The following is a 20,672-nucleotide window of genomic DNA, read 5'->3' as shown; positions in this document are numbered from 1 at the left end:
AAAAACCAAAGCTGTTGATTCGGACGCTGAAAAATCTCTTATTTTCATTATATTTATTTTCCTTTATACATTGGGGTCCAAAAATCTGAGACCACTTTCCCATTAAGATTAAATATATATGTATGATTCTAAAATAAATAAAAAAAATTCTCCCTCATCAATACCCATTAATGACAAAGTGAGAACAGAGCTTTAGAGAGGAACTGAAACTGTGGAGGTGGAAGACACTCAAGGACAAATCTCATCTGCCTCCTGAACAGGTGAATTAACCCCTTCCTCTCCCTCCTGTGTCTTCCAGGTGTCCGTCGACTTCCAGAGATGGACCCGCGAGCTGGGGCTAACGTCCACTACACCCTGCTCATTGCCTGCGTGCTGGTGGCTTTCTTCCTAGGTGCCATCTTGTCCGGCTTCCTGGTGTCGTGTTACTGCAGCCGCAGCGCCGCTCACCGGGCGAGGAGGCTGGGAAAAGACCCCGAGGCGTCCCTGCCCCACGCCCTGTCCCTGCGATCCCTCGCCAAGCTCAACGGACTGCTGGATGGGCAGCCCAAGGTGAGTCAACTGGTCTCTGATCGGGTCAAACACTCAAGTAAAAGAAAATGTGGATTTGTGATGGACAATCAACAGAAACTGTTCTTTTAAACCCAAACCTCTTAAATATGCTCCATCATGGAACTGGTTTTTACAAACCTGCAGATATTGTAGTCACAGCCATGAGACGGTGCCAGAGGCACTAAAACAGGTCTCACATGAAGTCGGTTCCACCACTTCAAAGCTTATTTGCTCAGTTTTGTAGTTTGAAAATGTAACAGGCCTGAAAATACAAACTGGACTAGATTTATTAAAAATAATTACAGGTCATTAAAAATGTATAAATATAACAACAAACACCTTTCAGCAACCACTTTGTGAACAAATGTCTTCATCGTCAGACGTGCTTGCAGTTTGCATTAGAGGAAAGTTTACACAGCAACATTCAGACAGCGGGCAACTCAAAGTGCTTCACAGAGGCACTGAAATACATTAAAAATAGAACATTACCATTACAATAAAATAGCATTTAAAACAATAAAAACATACAATAACAATACATAAATCATATCAAGATTGCATAAAATCAAGTCAGAAACTCAGGACATCATTTTAAAAGAAGAGCTCCAGTGATCAAAGACATAAAAAAAAGCAAATACAGACAAGGCACAAGATTCAAAAGATGTCAGGTGTAATTTATTGATGAGCTAAAGCAAACTGATGTTTTAAGCTCTGATTTAAATGAGCTGATTAGACTAATAGTTCTTCAGTTTGCTTTCAGGTTAAAATGACATTGTTCATAATAATAATAATAATAATAATAATAGTAATACATTTTATTTATAGGCACAAGCCAAGCCACTCAAGGACTGATGTACCTTTGTGTGCAGACAGTTTTTGATTTTTATGATATATAATGATATATAAAAAAAAACAATCCTTTTGTTCGGTACAGTTTCATTTTATTTTAGAGAACTTTGCCTAAAAGCAAAGACCATGTTCACCCTTACGATCTAAAATTACCACTAATAATTGATTCATAAGCACGGTCGTGTTTTTTATATAAAATGTGTTGCTCGTTGCAGATAAACTGGGAGGAGATCTGTGCCTCGGCCTGTTATGTTGTCATCAAAGTACAGATTCTCTCTGGTTGATGTGGGTGAAGCTGCACAGCCACAGTTTGAGGGGAAACAGAATTTCAATAAGAAAGTGAACAGACATATGCAGCAGATTTAGCAGCAGCTTAATCAGCTGAATTCTGAGCAGCAGTGTTAATATTCATCCTCACCCCCCCTCCTCTCCTGGGGGGAGACATAATAAGTAATAGCATCACTTCAGTCTCTCATTCAGTCATCACAATCCACTGCTTCACTATGAACTCCAGGTGTCCTTCAGTAAGAAACTGGATCTCTGAGCTTCCTGTTGACCTCTGACCTCTGTGCTGAAATGGATATGTGTGTAATGTGTGAGTCCCTCGATGCATTGTGTGGAATATGATAACTGAGAACCAGGGAAGACGTCTTTCCTCACTGCTCAGGTCATTTTGTTCCTGAAAGAAAAGAGAATAACGAATCACATTTCTCTGTGTTCACTGCGTCTCTTCCATCCTGGATTTATCATCAGCGCTCTGCTTCCTCTTCTTCTTCCTCCAGGAGGACAAACTGGACGTGTCCACACCGAAGATGTACAGCTCCTTTATCCCCAACGGCCGGGCCTCACCTCACCTCCACACCCCCGCACATCAGGGCCTGCCGCTGGGAGACCCTGACCTCAGCCTCTCCCAGGTAGGACAGCTGATCATGGCGGGCAGCCTGGTCTGGGTCAGGATCAAATACTCTTTATATTTAACCCGTTAAAACATATTTCCATATCATCTGCAGGGACTAAACAGTTTATTAGAGAACTGTCTTTTTTTCTCAGAGATTAGATCAGGATGAAGACCAGTCTCATGTTTGTGTGTTAAGGACTTTGGATATGCTTAGCCTAGCTTAGCATTAAGACCGATTGATAGCAAGGGGAATCTGCATGGAGCCTAGCTTTCATCAAAAGGGGAAAAAGGGTCTCTGGCCTTGCTAGCAGCTTTGTGCTTTGAGCTAAATGCTAACATGCTAATGTTAAACAAGATGTTCACATTTTGATCCATCCAACAGTTGATCAGCTGACACTGCTGCTGCGAGAGCCACGGTGTTAGCCTAGCTAAAATTACACCTTCCTGAAGCTCAGATCAACATGTTATATCTGGTTTATTTGATCTGTGTTCAAACATCAGTTTCCACCTGGTTTTATTTTGATAATGAGCTTCAGATGTTTGTAGGTGTGTCTTTGGAAAGGGCCAGGCCAAGTATTTCCCCCTGCTTCTAGTCTTCATGCTAAGCTAAGCTAACCACACAAACACTCACTCAGAATCAGAATTAATGTAATAATCTTTATCAACAGAGGAGCGGTTTAGTTTGAAGGCTGTGACTCCTCCTGTTTGATGGTTAAATGGAAAATGCAAATCAGAAGAGAAGTGCAGCAGCTGGCAGCTGGATATCAGCTGGTTTAACCTCCTCAAGGCAACACTATGAAAGGAGTGAGGTTCAGCAATGGAAGTAAAAGATGTTCATCCATTCTGTACTGAAATGATCATCATCAGTAGTTGTTGCAGCTTCCTGTGAGGGTTTGTTGTGTTGAGCTGTTGCTGAGCTGCATTTTAGTGATGAAAACTGATAAATGAATCACAACACTGGAAGGTGTTTGCAACTGAAACAAGCTGCAGCCTTCCTCATGGGTTCTTCAAGTCACATTCATCTTGCAGTTTGATTGTTCATACTTCCTCTTCCACGTCTAGACTGAGCACGAAACGTTGTTGATGTTAATCTGATTCAGAATGACTGACATCAAACATGCATGAAAACCATGGGTCTGACCTCTGTTTAGTCCCTGTCACAGGCCGACGGAGAGCTGTCCGGTCTGCCCACACCTGACTCCACCCCAGAACTCCCCATCAAGAACATGAAGGCCCTGCGGCAACATCAGTACGAGAAGAACCAGAACTGCAACAACGCCAAGGACACCAACCCAAAACCTGGGCCCAGCTGCTCTGGATCCAGTCTGGGTTTCATGGCCGTTGTTGGGAACTCTTTGACCCAGCAGGTGTTTCCCTACTCTCATCATCAGGGAAACAGTCTGAGCAACGGAGCGGCCCACAGAGCGGGGGCTTCCTCGACTTCGCTGCACCTCCCCGAGGAGAGGAAGATCTCGAATGATGAACGAGCAGCAGCAGCAGTAGGTGGAGGAGCAGCAGGCGGGGGAGTTCCCCATCATCACCACTCCCAGCAGTCTCTGCCCCAGACGGTGGTGGATGTGTCGGCGCTGGACGACCTGCTCAAACACATCCACGAGGTCAGCGCGTCGGGAACGGGAGGCATCAAGGTCCTCACCTCCACCTCCTCGTCCGCACTGTTTCCTGGGCCGTCCTCGTCCTCCTCTGGAGGGCACCATCACCATCACCATCACCATCACAGCCACCGCGGCCAGACACGCACCCACCACTACAACCACAGCCATCACCATAGCAACCACCACAACAACAACAGCAGCAGCAGCGCCGGCGGAGGTGGTCACCATCACCAGCAGCAGATCCCCGAGACGGAATCAGCTTCGTACTACAGCACATCCACGCTGCCGAGTGACGGCCTCCCCAAACGCCTGGACACACCTGCTCAAAACTCCACCTCATCCTTTGCCACCTCCTCTTCTTCCTCCTCCTCCTCATCCTCCAACAATCCCACCTCCTCCACCTCCATCCCTTCCTCCTCCTCTTCTTCCTCCTCCACTCCCCTCCAGCAGCAGGTGATTCCAGAGAGACCCGGAGGAAGCGGTGTCTCTGTGACACGCCACCACTCCCAGCGCCACTCCCTAATAAAGATGGGTAGCGGGGGTGGTGCTGTGCCTCGCCATCACAGCTTCAACCAACGGGGGACACAGCATGCACACTTCCTGGCCCGGATGAACACCAACAGCAGCAGCAATGGACCTCCTGGTGCGAACAGGGGGGCTAATGCAAACACTAGTACCAACGGTGACAGCCAGCAGCCGTCCATCGCCAGTGCCTGCCTGACGCGGCAGCACAGTTACAGCGAAGGGCCACACGTGCATCGGGCGGCAATCGTCCGGAGAACGGCGTCACTTAAACCCCAAGTCCCGCCAAAACCCTTGTTCCTGCCAAACACAGCGACCTCACCGGTAGCAGAGGCGGGAAAGTACAACTTCTGAGACTGTAAGAGGAGGTGACGCCACCGCTCCGTGGCTGCTACAGTCCTCACTGAGTACAGCACCCGACATGTCTGCAGGGCTGGTGAGGAATGACAAAATGAGAGCACTGATGGGACAGAAAGACATGACAGAGACTTCAGAGCTTTCTGTCCTCATCACTCCTCATTGTGACCTCTCAGCCGTGGTTATTTTCCTGCTGCTGAGTGGACGACGGACGCCGCCTCTCTGAGTCATGAGCGCTGCATTGTAGCTGCACAGAGCAGAGCCCTGAACAGAGCCGCACAGACAGACACTCTGAGGATCAACAAATAAACAGGATCTCTGACTTATGTCTTCGGGTGGTCAGAGCTGCTCGTGGCGACTTTCCCCTCACGACAGACTGCAGATCAAAACCGGCTCAGACGTGTCTGAGAAACATCCAAAAGCAGGGCGAGAGATGTAAATGATTCAGGAGGAGTCCCCAAGGCTGGAGGTGGCCTGAAAAATTCTTGATTAATGCAGTTTTCTTATGAGCGCTTTGATCTAATGTCCCCGGTTGTTGCACTTTGGCACAGGGCCCAGATTTCATTTGCAAAGATTCATAAAAGCAGGGAATCGGACCTGACGTGAACTCAATCTGGGACCACTGGGACATTTCTCCAGGACTTGGAATCAAACAATGGCATTTCTTTTCACAGGAGAAATCAAACAAAGATCATGTTAAAAAAGACCCGAGGGTCATTCCTTTCTTTGCTTTGGAAGTTTATTTGTCCCTCTGAATCTGGTCTGGAAAATTGAAATTAAAAGGAGGGTTTACTCAACTTTTCTGTGAGTCCAGAAGGAGGAAGCAAAACCAGGTATTTGTTTTCATGTCTGAGACTTCAAGTTGACGGGACATTCAAGAGATGGAGATTTTTGTACATGACACATCAGCAACACTTTGAGGAAAGTGAGAAGAAAAAGAATGATGCTTCAGGAGCTGTGGGCTCAAATCTAAATATCACAGTGGTTCAGATCAGAGCAGCCATCACCCTCCACCCTGACAGTACATATATACCAGATGAATGTTCTTTTTTATACCATATTGGTATCTGAAAAAATGGAGCTGGTGGTCAAAGTGAGATTAGTCCCTCAAATTACTAATTCATGCTCTCAGTGCAGGTAATACACCTTCATCTTAGTCATTTCTATGTTCACATTACTTAATTGTTCTTCTTGAATTAATAATTGCCCACAAATGACTAGTTTTCCTACTCTAGAACCTCAGGCGTTGAATTTTTTGGCTGACTTCTGCAGGATCGATAAAGGCTGAAGTTTAACAGTCGAACTGCAGTAACTACAAGAGCTCTGCTGTTAATTTCAGGGTATTGATTAAGTGATTTGAGGGAATTGTTTATCTCTCTCGTTACCTACTGAGCTCTGTGCTTCTGACAGGACTTTGTCATCAACAGTGTGAAGTAGTACAACAGGTGAACCTGCCCAAATCGACATCAGCTCACAGAATGAAAAGTAAAATGAAGTCTGGTCTTTTTCTTGAAATGTCAGGTCACTCAAATCACAACAGGACTCACACTTACCTGTTTCCTGCCCCCAGGGTGCAAGGGTTGCTTTTACTGGACATTCCACCAAATAATTTCATTAATTACAATTTTTATATTGTGTTTCCAAATGTGTCAGAAAGAAAAAAACAAGCAATAAACAGCAAAGTTACCAGAGACAGTCAAACAGTCCGTGGTCTGGCTTTGGAGCCCAGCGTTAGCGTGCTAACTAGCACTAAACTACGACTGTGGAGGACCTGACCTGATGATGGTGCAAGAGGAAAAGTTATGTCTGCATCCATTAATCAATAATGAAAACAGTAATTCCTTGCTGCCAAAGTTGAGACAATTCAATCTGGACCAACAGATGTTGCCTGTAGCTAAAATGACCAGGATGATGGTCTTCAAACAGGCAGCCATTTTTGTTCTTTACTTCATTATTATTTGTTCTGTTGAAATAAATTCTAATAACAAATATCGGTAACGACACCGTGGTCGGAAACCGTTTGGGAGCCACCGCTCTAGCAGCATCTAGCTGAGCAAAGAGTTTCGGTTTCAGCTGAACAGGGTCCAAGACATCTGTGTCTCAAATTCAGTGGAGGTCAATGCACTTTAGTTTGTGACAGAACATTTGAAAAAATCTACACTACAGGGACAATTTCAGTCTTCTGTGGATTATTTTATGGGGACAGTGTCTCAGAAACCCAAGGACAAATAAAACCAAAACTGTATGCAAGTATAGATGCCACAAGGGCAGAGTAAGAACATACCATGTGTTTCTGTGTAGTTTGGGTGAATGTTTTCATTCACTTTCACAGACTCTGGGGTTGGACCACAGTCTGTGGGAGTGTTTCATCACAGATGGTCTAAAAATACTGACTGTGAAGAGAATCTGCTGTTTCCTGTTTTACTTTTACCTCGCAGTGTTGACCAGTGGTCAGGAACTTTTTTATTCTGTTTGGGCACCGGCCAAACAGTCAGATTGGTCAAATGTTAACGGGCAACTTTACGAGGCAACAGAGATGAGCAGCGCTGCCTGCAACAGCAATAAAAGTTGGTGACTTTTTGGGACATGAATAAAATACTGAGCTGTGTGGAGCTGAAGCACTGATGGTGAATCCAAACAGCTGACAGAGTTGACTGTCTGTGTTGCCTCAACGTGTTGCTGCAGGTTTGGGAAACTCTTGGCCGTCTGATTTTTAAAGAAGCACCCTGGTTCCGCACCTTTCTGCCCATTATCTGCACAGGTGACACTGTATTACTGCTGACCATGTTCCCAGGATATGGGTGTTACTGTCAGTGTGCTCAGGTATCAGACATCACCTGTACTGTGTCACATGTGAAGAAAAAACAGCGGAACAATCTAAAGCTCTCCTCAGTGACTGAGTCGTGCTCTTCTTTTCTTTTACTGCTGAAACTGTGTTGTTGTCATGTAAAGCCTCCTTAGTGGTGTGTTCAGGGAAGCTCCAACATTTGACACTTTATCCAATCCTGCAAAAAAAAAGTTGAATTAATGAGATATATCAACACAGACCTGCTCCACTCAGGCAGAGCTGAAACGATTCGTTTCATACAGGAACACAGACACTGCCAATCATTTCTTTGGCTTTGCGTGATGCCTAACTTGTCGAAGTTATTACAACCTCCATTAAAATCCTTATGTTCAGTCAAAAAGAAAAACACAAACAGCTCCACTGTTTCTCACATGTGGACCTAAAACTGACATGTTTCTGACAGGGTTTGGTTTCTTTGCATTTTGCAGTGGAAAGAAAATCTGCTGAAATTGTTAATTATATCCAAACCTTTCTTTTTTGACAATATGGCCCATCTGAATCATAAGGTCCACTTACAAGCTTTTTCCAAGACTTTCTACCCCATGGTTTTCCCCTGTGAATTAACTTTGCTCAGTTTTCATCACCTAGATCCTAAATCCTGAACCTGGGAAAGAGAATAACAAGAGGTTATATTTTGTGTGAAGATCATAATTCTTGACTCCCATCTCCATCTGCCGAAGAAGACTGAAATGTTGTTGAAAGTCCTGGAAAAGCTAGAAAGTAGACCATAATTATATTTCAGTACAAGCTGTTTCCAAGTCAAGTCTGAACTTCCACTCTAAAGAAGTTTTTCAACCACAGGCTCGAACATGCAAACAGCCGTACGATCAGTGACCCAGTGAAATCCAGACAGGAAATGAAGCTTTCTGAAGTGTTAAACCAGAAACATGACTCACAGGTGATGTGGAACTTGATGTCTGTCACTAAACAAACTTTGTTCAGCGAGTTTGGTTCCCAGCTGCCGGTGAACCAGATAAACATCCAGCAGCCGGTTTTAGTTTTATCTGCCTCTCTCAGCTGTGCTGGACACACACTCCCGGCACAGATTAAGCAATAACGAAGCGGCGGTGATGTTGCAGCAGTGTTAGTGAAGTATCCCCGTCTGCTGTGGGCAGGGTGAGCGGGCTCTGCACCAAATGATGCAACTTCAACTTGGCCAGTACCAAACGGTCGAGGGAGAGAAACTGAAATCTGGGATGTAAAGCACCTGCTGAAAGAGTTGTCCTATAAAAGTCCAAATCCGTCAGAGGGATCTTTTTGTTCAGGTTGAATTAAAAAACAATAAAGCAGCGGTTTCATATCAATTTACACTAAATGTAAAAGGGGGCTATGTGCCACAGTTGGTGTTTGAAGATGTTACATCATCCGCTTTCATCCTCCACCCAGATCTCTCAGCTGACTGGAAGTGTTTGATAGTTATCAGAGATTAGTGTTGTTCTGGTCACTGGGAAGAAGCTGTCTGCACGAATCAAAGTCTAAATTAACAGGCCGTGTTCACATGAGAACAGCAAATCTGATCCTCAGCTCTCGGTGGCAGATCTGATCATTTCTACAGAGGAAGAAATAACATTTTAAAAAGGTTGGATTATAATGAGAAGGTCAGTTCTGTGCCACAGCAGAGCTTCTGAGTCTGGTCCTCTTGTGCACTTTAAAGGGGTGTCCTGCTGGACTTTTACTGACCAATGTTTCAAACCAAGCAAACCAAGGAAATCAACATGCAGATACTTAAAACTTGCTGAATATCCACAATTAAATACTGGTTCACCATTATTTTAAGATAGAACTTACATATCTGTGTGTGGTTATGCAGCTCCAAGCAGTGACCCTCTTGTCCTTGTTGATGCATTCAATGACCCTCTGATTTCTGACATCACAGTTGGTTGGCGGGTGAAATATGCTGCTGGATGTTTAAATCTAGAAGACAAACAATAAATAAATGTGGATGTTAATGAAAATTGTTTCATGAAAATTAAAACTTTTCTATTTGGCTGCTTGAAGACACCAACGTGATGAGTTTCAGTCTTTTATCACAACTGATAAATACAACTAACAAATCTGTCTCGGCAATGGCGATGGCCAAACACAGTGATGACTAAATCACCACCATCCACTCACAGCAAGAAACCACGTTCAGCAGCAGAGAAAACTTACTAATAGCCCCTTTAACATTTGGCTTCTTTTCTTGAATGAAAAACGTCTTTTGTGGGGAAAAAAAAATTCTTATATATCCAAGTATCACATTTAGAATCAATGCAGAAACTCCAGCACTAAATAATTTATAACAATACCCCCTCCAAGAAAATGGTCAGTTGTCATTGTAAAGAAAAGGCAACTTGTAGTTACCTGCATGGTCCTTTAAATGGCTCCACAGGGCTGCCAGCAGTATTGTCACCTTCACACTGAACAGGCTGATGATACAGACATTATTGTTTCCCAGAAGCTACAATGAGATGAAGGTCCAACAGAAGTATAAGCTCAGTATTTTTCACTCTGCTGCACATGGGGCAGAAGTCATCTTTCATAAATGCTTTTACACTGAAATTCATGTGTGGTCTGGTCCGATGAAAGACAGAGGTCTGATTTTGAGAAACTAACAGGTCCACATTCATTCAGACACAAAGCAGACAAAATGAGGAACAGGAATCTCCATCTGTAATGAACAAAAACTGTCCAAAGGGTGTTGAAACTTCATTAAAAGAAGAAGCTGCTCATCTATGATCTGACTAACCTGACAATGGTCCTTTAGGGAATGTTTTCACTGGGTGCTTCCACGGGGACACCGCAGAAAATAAACACTATGGTTCATTTTATTAAAGGGTTTTTTTGTATGAAGATGCACTTGTAACCTTGAAAATAAATTTGTTTATTAATTTCGTGGTTCTCGGTTTCCCGTCCTCTAAATGTGCTCTCTATGAGGGGGAACAGAGACGCTGTCATCACTGATAGACTCACAGCGCCACCCGCTGGGCCACACCAGAATGACAACGTAACAATGTCAAAAGATATTATGTTTACCTTACTGCTATTAATTAACAATGTGGATGATGGTGTAAATAAAGGCTACTGTGGAATATTACTCAGAGTGGAGTGATTCTTATTTCTGTGGACTCTTATTCTGAAGTTATAAGTGACAAACAGGAAAAAGGGCTGCAACAGACAATTAACAGTAGAAACAGTCATACTCACGCAGCTCCAGAGGTTCCTGAGGGTGTTCTAGGGTGCCATGAGTTACATTAGTCCATAACAAAAACTTATTGCCAGTTCAGTTAGTCTTTGGCTTTAGGTTCATGAGGATTTTAGAGGCTTGTGGGTGTCCCTAGGGGATACATTTCAGGGGATGAGAAGTAACTGAAAGGCATCTAACTGTCCCTGAGAAAGTTCTGTCTTGTCCTCTGTGAGTAAATTTTTTTAAGGGCCTTGAAAGGGACGGAGTTCTCAAACAGAGTCCTGGTATCTTTTTTCAGAAGGTCTTTGAGAAGACATGTTAGGGGGTCTCAGAAGTCCTCTCAATGTTCAAAATGTTGAGGAGTTCTTGGGACTGTTCCAGGGATCCTTATGGGTGTCCCAGCAAGGACAATGAAGTATCATCACCTGTTTATTTTTAACTTCCTTTTACATAGTGAACCTGCAGTGTTTTATAAAATTTAAATTATGGAACAATTTACCTACTGAAATGAAATATATGTAGAATTTGAACTTCCTCACAATAACATGTGGGTTTACCAAGAAACTGTTTCAAACAAAGCATTTTGCTGCCATCTGTTGGTAAGAAAGAAGCTATTCAGGCTTCACAGATTTCTTTTTCCAGACACTGTGAAAATGTCCCCGGAATAAAAGAAACACAAACTGAAAATCTTAAATGTTGCACATTATTCCAAACATGTTTGCCCTTGTTGTGTTCATATAGAGACACAAAAACTGATTTTATGTGCTTCTGGGATTGTCAGAGTACCAAGTGGGCATTTACCCCTGAGGTAGAGCAGTGTTCAGGTGTTATTTAAATGACATTTGAATGACCAATGATTTTTTTAATAATTAAAAATGTAAACAATCAAGATAATAATCAATGGAGCCTGAATGGAATCGATCTGTCACTTCAAGTTTGTCAAAAGACTTCAGGTAAGTGACTGGAGACCCTGGACATTTTAGTTTTCTACATTTCTGAAGCAGAACTTTTTATTTCATGTATTGATTGAAATGGAACAACAAAATGACCAATGGATACTCAGAAACCACAGACAGAAAAAAAATTAATTTGTTGCAGCTTTGGTCAACAGTGCGTGTTCAGATTTAAGACAAAGTGGCCTTTTCAAATAAAGAGAAGGGGGTAGATTATTAGAGCTGCAACAATTCCATTAATCAATAAATTGATTGACAGAAAATGAATCAGCAACTATTCTGATGGATTATTTGCTTGTTCCAGCTCTGAAAAATTGTGAGGATTTGAAGCTTTTCTGTGTCATACTTGAAAATAAACTGATACTATATGTTCCCCTGGTCTCGAAGAAATCCTAACAGGTGTTTTTCATTATTTTCAAACATTTTAGAGAGAAAATAGTCAATAAACTGAGACGATAATTAGCAGATTTAATTGATTATGGAAGTAATTGTTAGGTGCAGTCTTACGGATTGTCACTTAAAGGTCCCCCACAGTCTAAAGGTAGATGTCTATGTGTTTTTTGATTATAATGCAGGTCTAGGTTCTATATTAACACTGTGAAAGTATCAAAGTGCTTATTTTTACTTCAAAATACATTAAAACAGTTTGAGTTGATGGAAGGAACATGGATGTTACTTTTTTACCATGTGATTTTATTACTTCAGTGCATATTGTATAGTCTTCTGCAACACTGATTTACTGTTGACTGCGTAGGAGCTGGGTTTATTTGAGTTGACTTCCTATACTGGGATTCAAATGTTCCTGACATCTTGAATACAAAATCCAGACCATTATGTTTCATTGTTGTTCTGATTCCATCAAAACCATGAGTTTTGTGCTATGGACCTCTGCACAAAAAATAAAAACATCTTTACTTGTCACAAATACTGGTGAGTCTAACCCGACACCAAACTGCTCCTGTGTCACCATCAGATATGTTTGATGCATCTATAAACTGCGACACCAAAGCATGAATGTCTGTTCATATATATAAGGTATAAAAATATAGTATAAGTCTCTTCTTGTCTTGTCTGGGTCCATGTCCACATTAATGTGGATAAATATGAAAAATCCAATCGCACGTCCAAAGCTTCCCGTCCATTTCTCTGTTGCAAGAAAAATGATTTAAAATCCCATTATTATTCTTCTTTTATTTAATGGCAGAAACAAAATGGTGAGATGAATGTTTCCCAGAAACTGTAGGTGCATATGATTCATGAATGATAAATCTAAAACAATCACAGCCTGACTGACTAAACGCGATGACAGCTGCTCTGGTGCCGCCTCACAGAGACAAGTTGATTTTTACACTGTAAAATATCCTGCTCAATACGACTGATATTTTTAAATATATCAATATCATCACTGGCCTCAAAAATCCTGTCTGGGTGCCTACCTCCAGATCAGATTCATACATTTATATATTAGAACCCTGTGATTGGAGCAGTTAATAAATCTGACAGATAAGGACCATCTTCATATTTCTTGCATTGGGGTGTTTTGTGGATCCAGAAATAAAACAAATCAAACCAAATAAGTGATAAATACCAGAAGCAAACAGTAACTGTTAATTTTGATTATTTCATTCATTCATTAGCTGTACTGCTTATATTTCAGGATGGCAGGGGGCTGAGCCAATCCCAGCTGACACTGGGCGAAGGTGTGGTACACCTAGGACAGGTCGCCAGTTTATCACAGGCCTGATACATAGAGACAAACAACCATTCACGCTCATACTCACGTTCGCACTTATGCGCAATTTAGAGTCACCAGTTAACCTAACCTGCATGTCTTCAGACTGTCTGAGGAAGCAGGAGTACCTGGAGGGAACCCACACAGACAGGCCTCAGCCGGCCGACAGCTCCCAGCCCAGAGCCTTCTCACTGCGAGGAGACGCTGCTGACCACCGCACCTGTTCTATGTCACTAACACAAAGGATTAGTATCAACATGAAAACAAGGGGTTGGAGAGTCTGAGGTGACTCTGACCATCATAAATCTGTGTTTCTCACCCACTCTACAACACCTCTGCTGTTTCCTGCTCTGGAAAGATGTTTAAAAAACCTTTCTTGTCATTAGTATGTAGAAACCTTTTCAGATGCACCGAGGTCAACATGGACATGTCTTGGCTGTGCTTATTGCCTCTTGTTATGACTGAGGTTGGACATCTTTTACTCTCTCACATCAGTGTCTCAGCTCTGCTGTGTTTTCTGTCCCGTGTGTGTGCGAATGTGCCGTTTGTAGTTGGAGTTGTCGCTGAACCTGCGGCCGCACTCATTGCAGCAGTACGGCTTCTCGCCCGTGTGGATCCTCAAGTGTTTCTGATAACCGTCAAACCGCGTGAGCCTCTTGCCGCAAATGTCACACGTGTACGACTTGTCCACTTTGGCTTCTACTTTGCGGTGCACCTGCACGTGTTTGGCCCAGTGGCCACGCTGAGCGAACGCACGGCCACAAATGGTGCAAATGTAGGAGTCCACCACCTCGGACAGCGGAGTTTCCAGTTCGACACAGTCCAGCTGGCCGTTACCTGAAGCCAGATCTGAAGCTTCAGGCGCCTCCTCATCCAGTTCGGAGCACGTGTGCTGGACTGAGGTCCCCGGCTGGGGGTCAAGCTCTGAGTCCTCCAGGTCCTGGCTCCTGAACTTTGAGAGCGAGGGCGTCACGTGGTCGTCATCCCGCTCGTTTCTCGCACCGCCGCCCTGGAACAACACAAACTTGGCGTCAATCTGCTCCTTCGCCTGAGTCTTGTCCTCCTGCTGAGCTGGCCACAGCTCATCGTCCTCCTCCTCCTCCTTGATCTGAGGATTCGTTTCATTTAGGTCCAGACTGGAGCTCCAGTCCTGCTGCTCAGAGAGAGCTGAACAACAAAGAAGAGAGTCAGAGAGACATGTTTAAAAATGTTTGTTTTTTCTTTTTTAACCAAGAAAGGCTTGGGTTAGGGTTAGGGTTAGTTTTCTAAGGAACAAGACCAGGTCAAAACATAGAGGCTCCACCATCAGAACATGTTTACAGACGGCGACAAATTAAAGGAGACACCAACACAAAGTGTCTCAGTCGGATGCTGTTGTTCCTCCATGTGTCTCCAGATCAGCTTCACTGCTCCAGGTCTCTGGACCCTGGAGGACGATCTGTTCTTCATAAACATATTATTATTATTCCCCCATGTGGTGTTTAGATGATGCTTGGGGAGACACGGTCAAACACATTGCTCCAGAATCTCCCATAGTTCACCTGGACTGAGATCAGGTGACTGTGAAGGTCACAGCAGATGATTCACATCATTTTCACCCTCATCAAACCATCAGTGACTGATGGAAACACTGTCAACCTGTTTCAGGTTTTTCCTTTAATCTGTCACCGCCTGTATCTACCCGACATTAGAGTGGTTCCTGGAGGACTACCCTCTGTGCCCTGTGAGCTGGTGGTTTACAGGTGGTTTACAGGTGGTTAATGGTTGGTTACCAATGGTTTATTGGTAGTTAAAGCTGGTTAAATGTTGGTTACAAAAACTTTGCAGGTGGTTGACATGCGGTTCCAGGTAGTTACTGGTGGTGTAATCGTGGGTATAGGTGGTTAAAGGTGGTTTAAGGGTGGGTACAGGTGGGTACAGGTGGTTAAAGGTGGTTTAAGGGTGGGTACAGGTGGGTACAGGTGGTTAAAGGTCGTTTAAGGGTGGGTACAGGTGGTTAAAGGTGGTTAAGGGTGGTTTAAGGGTGGTTTAAGGGTGGTTAAAGGTGGTTTAAAGGTGGTTTAATGGTGGTTAAAGGTGGTTTAAAGGTGGTTTAATGGTGGTTAAAGGTGGTTTAAGGTGGTTTAAATGTGGTTTAATGGTGGGTACAAGTGGTTACAGGTGGTTAAAGGTGGTTTAAGGGTGGTTTAAGATGGTTAAAGGTGGTTTAAGGTGGTTTAATGGTGGGTACAAGTAGTTACAGGTGGTTAAAGGTGGTTAAAGGTGGTTTAAGGGTGGTTAAAGGTGGTTTAATGGTGGTTAAAGGTGGTTAAAATGTGGTTTAATTGTGGGTACAGGTGGTTAAAGGTGGTTTAAGGTGGTTTAAAGGTGGTTTAAAGGTGGTTTAATGGTGGGTACAAGTGGTTACAGGTGGTTAAAGGTGGTTTAAGGGTGGTTAAAGGTGGTTTAAATGTGGTTTAATGGTGGTTAAAGGTGGTTTAAATGTGGTTTAAAGGTGGTTAAAGGTGGTTTAAATGTGGTTAAAGGTGGTTTAAGGTGGTTTATGGGTGGTTTATGGGTGGTTTAATGGTGGGTACAAGTGGTTACAGATGGTTAAAGGTGGTTAAAGGTGGTTAAAGGTGGTTTAATGGTGGGTACAAGTGGTTACAGGTGGTTACTGGTGGTTTAAGGTGGTTTAAAGGTAGTTTAATGGTGGGTACAAGTGGTTACAGGTGGTTTAAGGGTGGTTTAAGGGTGGTTTAAGGGTGGTTTAAGGTGGTTAAAGGTGGTTAAAGGTGGTTAAAGGTGGTTTAAGGTGGTTTAAGGTGGTTTAAGGTGGTTTAAGGGTGGTTTAAGGGTGGTTAAAGGTGGTTTAAATGTGGTTTAAAGGTGGTTTAATGGTGGTTAAAGGTGGTTTAAGGGTGGTTAAAGGTGGTTTAAAAGGTGGTTTAATGGTGGGTACAAGTGGTTACAGGTGGTTAAAGGTGGTTTAAGGGTGGTTAAAGGTGGTTTAAAGGTGATTTAATGGTGGGTACAAGTGGTTACAGGTGGTTAAGGGTGGTTTAAGGGTGGTTTAAGGTGGTTAAAGGTGGTTAAAGGTGGTTAAAGGTGGTTAAAGGTGGTTTAAGGTGGTTTAAGGTGGTTTAAGGTGGTTTAATGGTGGGTACAAGTGGTTACAGGTGGTTAAGGGTGGTTTAAGGTGGTTTAAAGGTAGTTTAATGGTGGGTACAAGTGGTTAAAGGTGGTTAAAGGTGGTTTAAGGTGGTTTAAAGGTGGTTTAATGGTGGGTACAAGTGGTTACAGATGGTTAAAGGTGGTTTAAGGGTGGTTAAAGGTGGTTTAAATGTGGTTTAAAGGTGGTTTAATGGTGGTTAAAGGTGGTTAAAGGTGGTTAAAGGTGGTTTAAGGGTGGTTAAAGGTGGTTTAATTGTGAGTACAGGTGGTTTAAAGGTGGTTTAAGGTGGTTTAAGGGTGGTTAAAGGTGGTTAAAGGTGGTTTAAGGTGGTTTAAAGGTGGATTAAAGGTGGTTTAATGGTGGGTACAAGTGGTTACAGGTGGTTAAGGGTGGTTTAAGGGTGGTTTAATGGTGGTTTAAAGGTGGTTTAATTGTGGTTACAGGTGGTTAAGGGTGGTTTAAGGTGGTTTAAAGGTAGTTTAATGGTGGGTACAGGTGGTTAAAGGTGGTTTAAGGTGGTTTAAAGGTGGTTTAATGGTGGGTACAAGTGGTTACAGATGGTTAAAGGTGGTTTAAGGGTGGTTAAAGGTGGTTTAAATGTGGTTTAATGGTGGTTAAAGGTGGTTAAAGGTGGTTAAAGGTGGTTTAAGGGTGGTTAAAGGTGGTTTAACGGTGGTTAAAGGTGGTTTAAGGTGGTTTAAAGGTGGTTTAAGGTGGTTTAAGGTGGTTTAAGGTGGTTTAATGGTGGGTACAAGTGGTTACAGGTGGTTAAGGGTGGTTTAAGGTGGTTTAAAGGTAGTTTAATGGTGGTTTAAAGGTGGTTTAATGGTGGGTACAAGTGGTTACAGGTGGTTAAGGGTGGTTTAAGGGTGGTTAAAGGTGGTTTAAAGGTGGTTTAATGGTGGGTACAAGTGGTTACAGGTGGTTAAGGGTGGTTTAAGGGTGGTTTAAGGTGGTTAAAGGTGGTTAAAGGTGGTTAAAGGTGGTTAAAGGTGGTTTCAGGTGGTTTAAGGTGGTTTAATGGTGGGTACAAGTGGTTACAGGTGGTTAAGGGTGGTTTAAGGTGGTTTAAAGGTAGTTTAATGGTGGGTACAAGTGGTTAAAGGTGGTTAAAGGTGGTTTAAGGTGGTTTAAAGGTGGTTTAATGGTGGGTACAAGTGGTTACAGATGGTTAAAGGTGGTTAAAGGTGGTTTAAGGTGGTTTAAGGTGGTTAAAGGTGGTTTAAGGTGGTTAAAGGTGGTTACAGGTGGTTTAAGGTGGTTTAAGGTGGTTAAAGGTGGTTACAGGTGGTGTAAAGGTAGTTTAATGGTGGGTACAAGTGGTTACAGGTGGTTTAAGGGTGGTTTAAGGGTGGTTTAAGGTGGTTAAAGGTGGTTTAAGGTGGTTTAAGGTGGTTTAAAGGTGGTTTAATGGTGGGTACAAGTGGTTTAAGGTGGTTAAAGGTGGTTTAAGGTGGTTTAAAGGTGGTTTAATGGTGGGTACAAGTGGTTAAAGGTGGTTAAAGGTGGTTTAAGGTGGTTAAAGGTGGTTACAGGTGGTTTAAGGTGGTTTAAGGTGGTTCAAGGTGGTTTAAGGTGGTTAAAGGTGGTTACAGGTGGTGTAAAGGTAGTTTAATGGTGGGTACAAGTGGTTACAGGTGGTTTAAGGGTGGTTTAAGGGTGGTTTAAGGTGGTTAAAGGTGGTTTAAGGTGGTTTAAAGGTGGTTTAAAGGTGGTTTAATGGTGGGTACAAGTGGTTAAAGGTGGTTAAAGGTGGTTTAAGGTGGTTACAGGTGGTTTAAGGTGGTTTAAAGGTGGTTTAAGGTGGTTACAGGTGGTTTAAGGTGGTTTAAAGGTGGTTTAAGGTGGTTTAAGGTGGTTTAATGGTGGGTACAAGTGGTTACAGGTGGTTAAGGGTGGTTTAAGGTGGTTTAAAGGTAGTTTAATGGTGGGTACAAGTGGTTAAAGGTGGTTAAAGGTGGTTTAAGGTGGTTTAAAGGTGGTTTAATGGTGGGTACAAGTGGTTACAGATGGTTAAAGGTGGTTAAAGGTGGTTTAAGGTGGTTTAAGGTGGTTAAAGGTGGTTTAAGGTGGTTAAAGGTGGTTACAGGTGGTTTAAGGTGGTTTAAGGTGGTTAAAGGTGGTTACAGGTGGTGTAAAGGTAGTTTAATGGTGGGTACAAGTGGTTACAGGTGGTTTAAGGGTGGTTTAAGGGTGGTTTAAGGTGGTTAAAGGTGGTTTAAGGTGGTTTAAGGTGGTTTAAAGGTGGTTTAATGGTGGGTACAAGTGGTTTAAGGTGGTTAAAGGTGGTTTAAGGTGGTTTAAAGGTGGTTTAATGGTGGGTACAAGTGGTTAAAGGTGGTTAAAGGTGGTTTAAGGTGGTTAAAGGTGGTTACAGGTGGTTTAAGGTGGTTTAAGGTGGTTCAAGGTGGTTTAAGGTGGTTAAAGGTGGTTACAGGTGGTGTAAAGGTAGTTTAATGGTGGGTACAAGTGGTTACAGGTGGTTTAAGGGTGGTTTAAGGGTGGTTAAAGGTGGTTAAAGGTGGTTTAAGGTGGTTTAAAGGTGGTTTAATGGTGGGTACAAGTGGTTAAAGGTGGTTAAAGGTGGTTTAAGGTGGTTACAGGTGGTTTAAGGTGGTTTAAAGGTGGTTTAAGGTGGTTACAGGTGGTTTAAGGTGGTTTAAAGGTGGTTTAAGGTGGTTACAGGTGGTTTAAGGTGGTTTAAAGGTGGTTTAAGGGTGGGTACAGGTGGTTACAGGTGGTTTATCAGTAATCATTAATTACCACAAAACAGCGCAGAAGCAGGTAAAATGTTGGAAAGTAGAAACTTGTTCTTCGGTGACTTTAGGAGAATATAACCAGTTGTAATAGAAGTAATAATAATAATATTATAATATTCGTTACTTCTGTTTGTGTTTCATGGCCTCAGTCAGCGGCTCACTGATGTCTTAACGCCGGTGCACCGGCACGGAGCCGCTGTGTCTCCTCTGCAGGTGCTGACACATTCACCAACCTGCGCTGCTGACCTGCAGAGATATCTGCGGCGTCCTGGAGAGGTCCAGCAGCCGGCGCTGGCGGTCGATCTCCAGCTTGGAGCGGGAGATCTCCTCCTCGTACTCGGCTATGGTCCTCCCGAACACCCCGAAGATCTCCTCTGCGGCCGCGGTGAGCCGCTGGTTGATCAGCAGCCTCAGCATCTCGATCTTAGACATTGCAGCGGCTGGTTGAGCGGCGGGGCGCAGAGAAACACGGCAGTCGGTCCTCCGAGGCGTCGTTTGTTTACCAGCTACGCTTCCGGGTTAATGTCTCTGCGCATGCCCAGTGAGCGTTTCACCGGCGGCCTTTGAATACGATTGATACGTGAGTTTACCGCCACCTGGTGGAGCAGAAAACCACCTCTACTATTTCAAGCTCCACGTCCCCATTTATCATCACATTACATTATTCTATTGTCATTTACCTGTTCAGAGATTTTTGTAAATATATTGTCCATTTTACATCTTGTGTTTTTTTTAATATCTACAGTTTTATCATTCACAGGCTGAATAAGTGGGCTTGTACGTTTATCTGTTAGTCACTTCCATAACGACTAAACTGCATTATTAATGTATGGCTGGATGTTGCAGTGTATAACTTTTATTACAGGTTTAAAATTTGCCCACTAATATTTTTTTAATATTCGTAAAAATACTTTTTCCATTATTCTCAGATGGTTGAAAACATTCCTGTGAACTGTGTTGAAAAGGGCTGAAGTTGTGTGCATTGTGTGGTTAGGCTTCTGGTTTTGATTTACCCTTTGACCAGACAGTTCCTGATTTACATAATTTTGCTTGAGTTGGGACATTATCGTTTTAAGATGTTGATTTATTTTGTTAAATGGGAGAAATACATTTTTCTATCCCTCCTGCAGTATTGATAAGAAGTAATATTTGATATTGGTAACTCAGGTATAATGTTGGCACTACAGTAAGGTAGGTTATGTACAGTGGAGTATTTATCATTTTAATAAACCTATAACATTTTTAGTGGTACCTGCCATCAGTGTTTGATTA

General features: G+C 43.0%; 3 protein-coding genes across 10 annotated transcripts in view; 1 reads left to right on the top strand and 2 right to left on the bottom strand.

The window, feature by feature from the left end:
• Positions 1–10,712, top strand: part of LOC139634516 (semaphorin-6D-like) — a 129,552-nt gene extending 118,840 nt beyond the window's left edge. Inside the window, exons 21-23 of one of the 2 annotated variants that reach the window (XM_071500987.1) lie at positions 299–549; positions 2,181–2,312; positions 3,460–10,712. In XM_071500987.1, coding sequence (XP_071357088.1) covers positions 299–549; positions 2,181–2,312; positions 3,460–4,785 — 1,709 coding nt within the window. In that variant the 3' untranslated portion in view covers positions 4,786–10,712. Of the gene's footprint in view, positions 1–298; positions 550–2,180; positions 2,313–3,447 lie in introns of both variants that reach the window. The other variant, XM_071500986.1, reaches the window with a different exon arrangement.
• LOC139634518 (glutamate receptor ionotropic, kainate 5-like) overlaps positions 1–20,672 on the bottom strand; it is a 446,396-nt gene that overhangs the window by 201,570 nt on the left and 224,154 nt on the right. The gene's annotated exons all lie outside the window — the stretch shown is intronic.
• On the bottom strand, positions 819–20,659 carry LOC139634526 (zinc finger protein OZF-like). Of its 7 annotated transcripts, none has more exons than XM_071501004.1 (4): positions 19,634–20,659; positions 9,980–14,654; positions 9,425–9,536; positions 819–2,077 (listed from the first exon to the last, which is right to left on the bottom strand). In XM_071501004.1, the coding sequence occupies exons 1-2, from the start codon at positions 19,830–19,832 to the stop codon at positions 13,987–13,989; spliced, it is 867 nt and encodes a 288-aa protein (XP_071357105.1). In that variant the 5' UTR covers positions 19,833–20,659; the 3' UTR covers positions 819–2,077; positions 9,425–9,536; positions 9,980–13,986. The 7 variants fall into 7 exon arrangements, with proteins under 7 accessions (XP_071357105.1, XP_071357101.1, XP_071357107.1 ...); XM_071501006.1 differs by lacking the exon at positions 819–2,077 and having other exon boundaries at positions 9,346–9,550; positions 9,980–10,076; positions 13,579–14,654; XM_071501000.1 differs by having other exon boundaries at positions 9,425–14,654.

Source organism: Trachinotus anak, unplaced genomic scaffold (assembly GCF_046630095.1).
Source record: "Trachinotus anak isolate AG129_WGS33_773 ecotype Australia unplaced genomic scaffold, CSIRO_AGI_Tana_v1 ptg000016l, whole genome shotgun sequence".
In the NCBI taxonomy this organism is placed as follows: Eukaryota; Metazoa; Chordata; class Actinopteri; order Carangiformes; family Carangidae; genus Trachinotus; species Trachinotus anak.
The sequence above is the reverse complement of the archived record's forward strand: the minus strand, read 5'-3'. Positions and strand labels throughout refer to the sequence as shown.

Excerpts from the sequence above, each read along its gene's own strand:
- LOC139634526 (XM_071501000.1), bottom strand. The coding sequence starts at position 19,832 with ATGTCTAAGATCGAGATGCTGAGGCTGCTGATCAACCAGCGGCTCACC. Across the intron at positions 14,655-19,633 it reads TCTGCAGGTCAGCAGCGCAG|CTCTCTCTGAGCAGCAGGAC; the intron begins GTTGGTGAATGT and ends TTTGTTGTTCAG.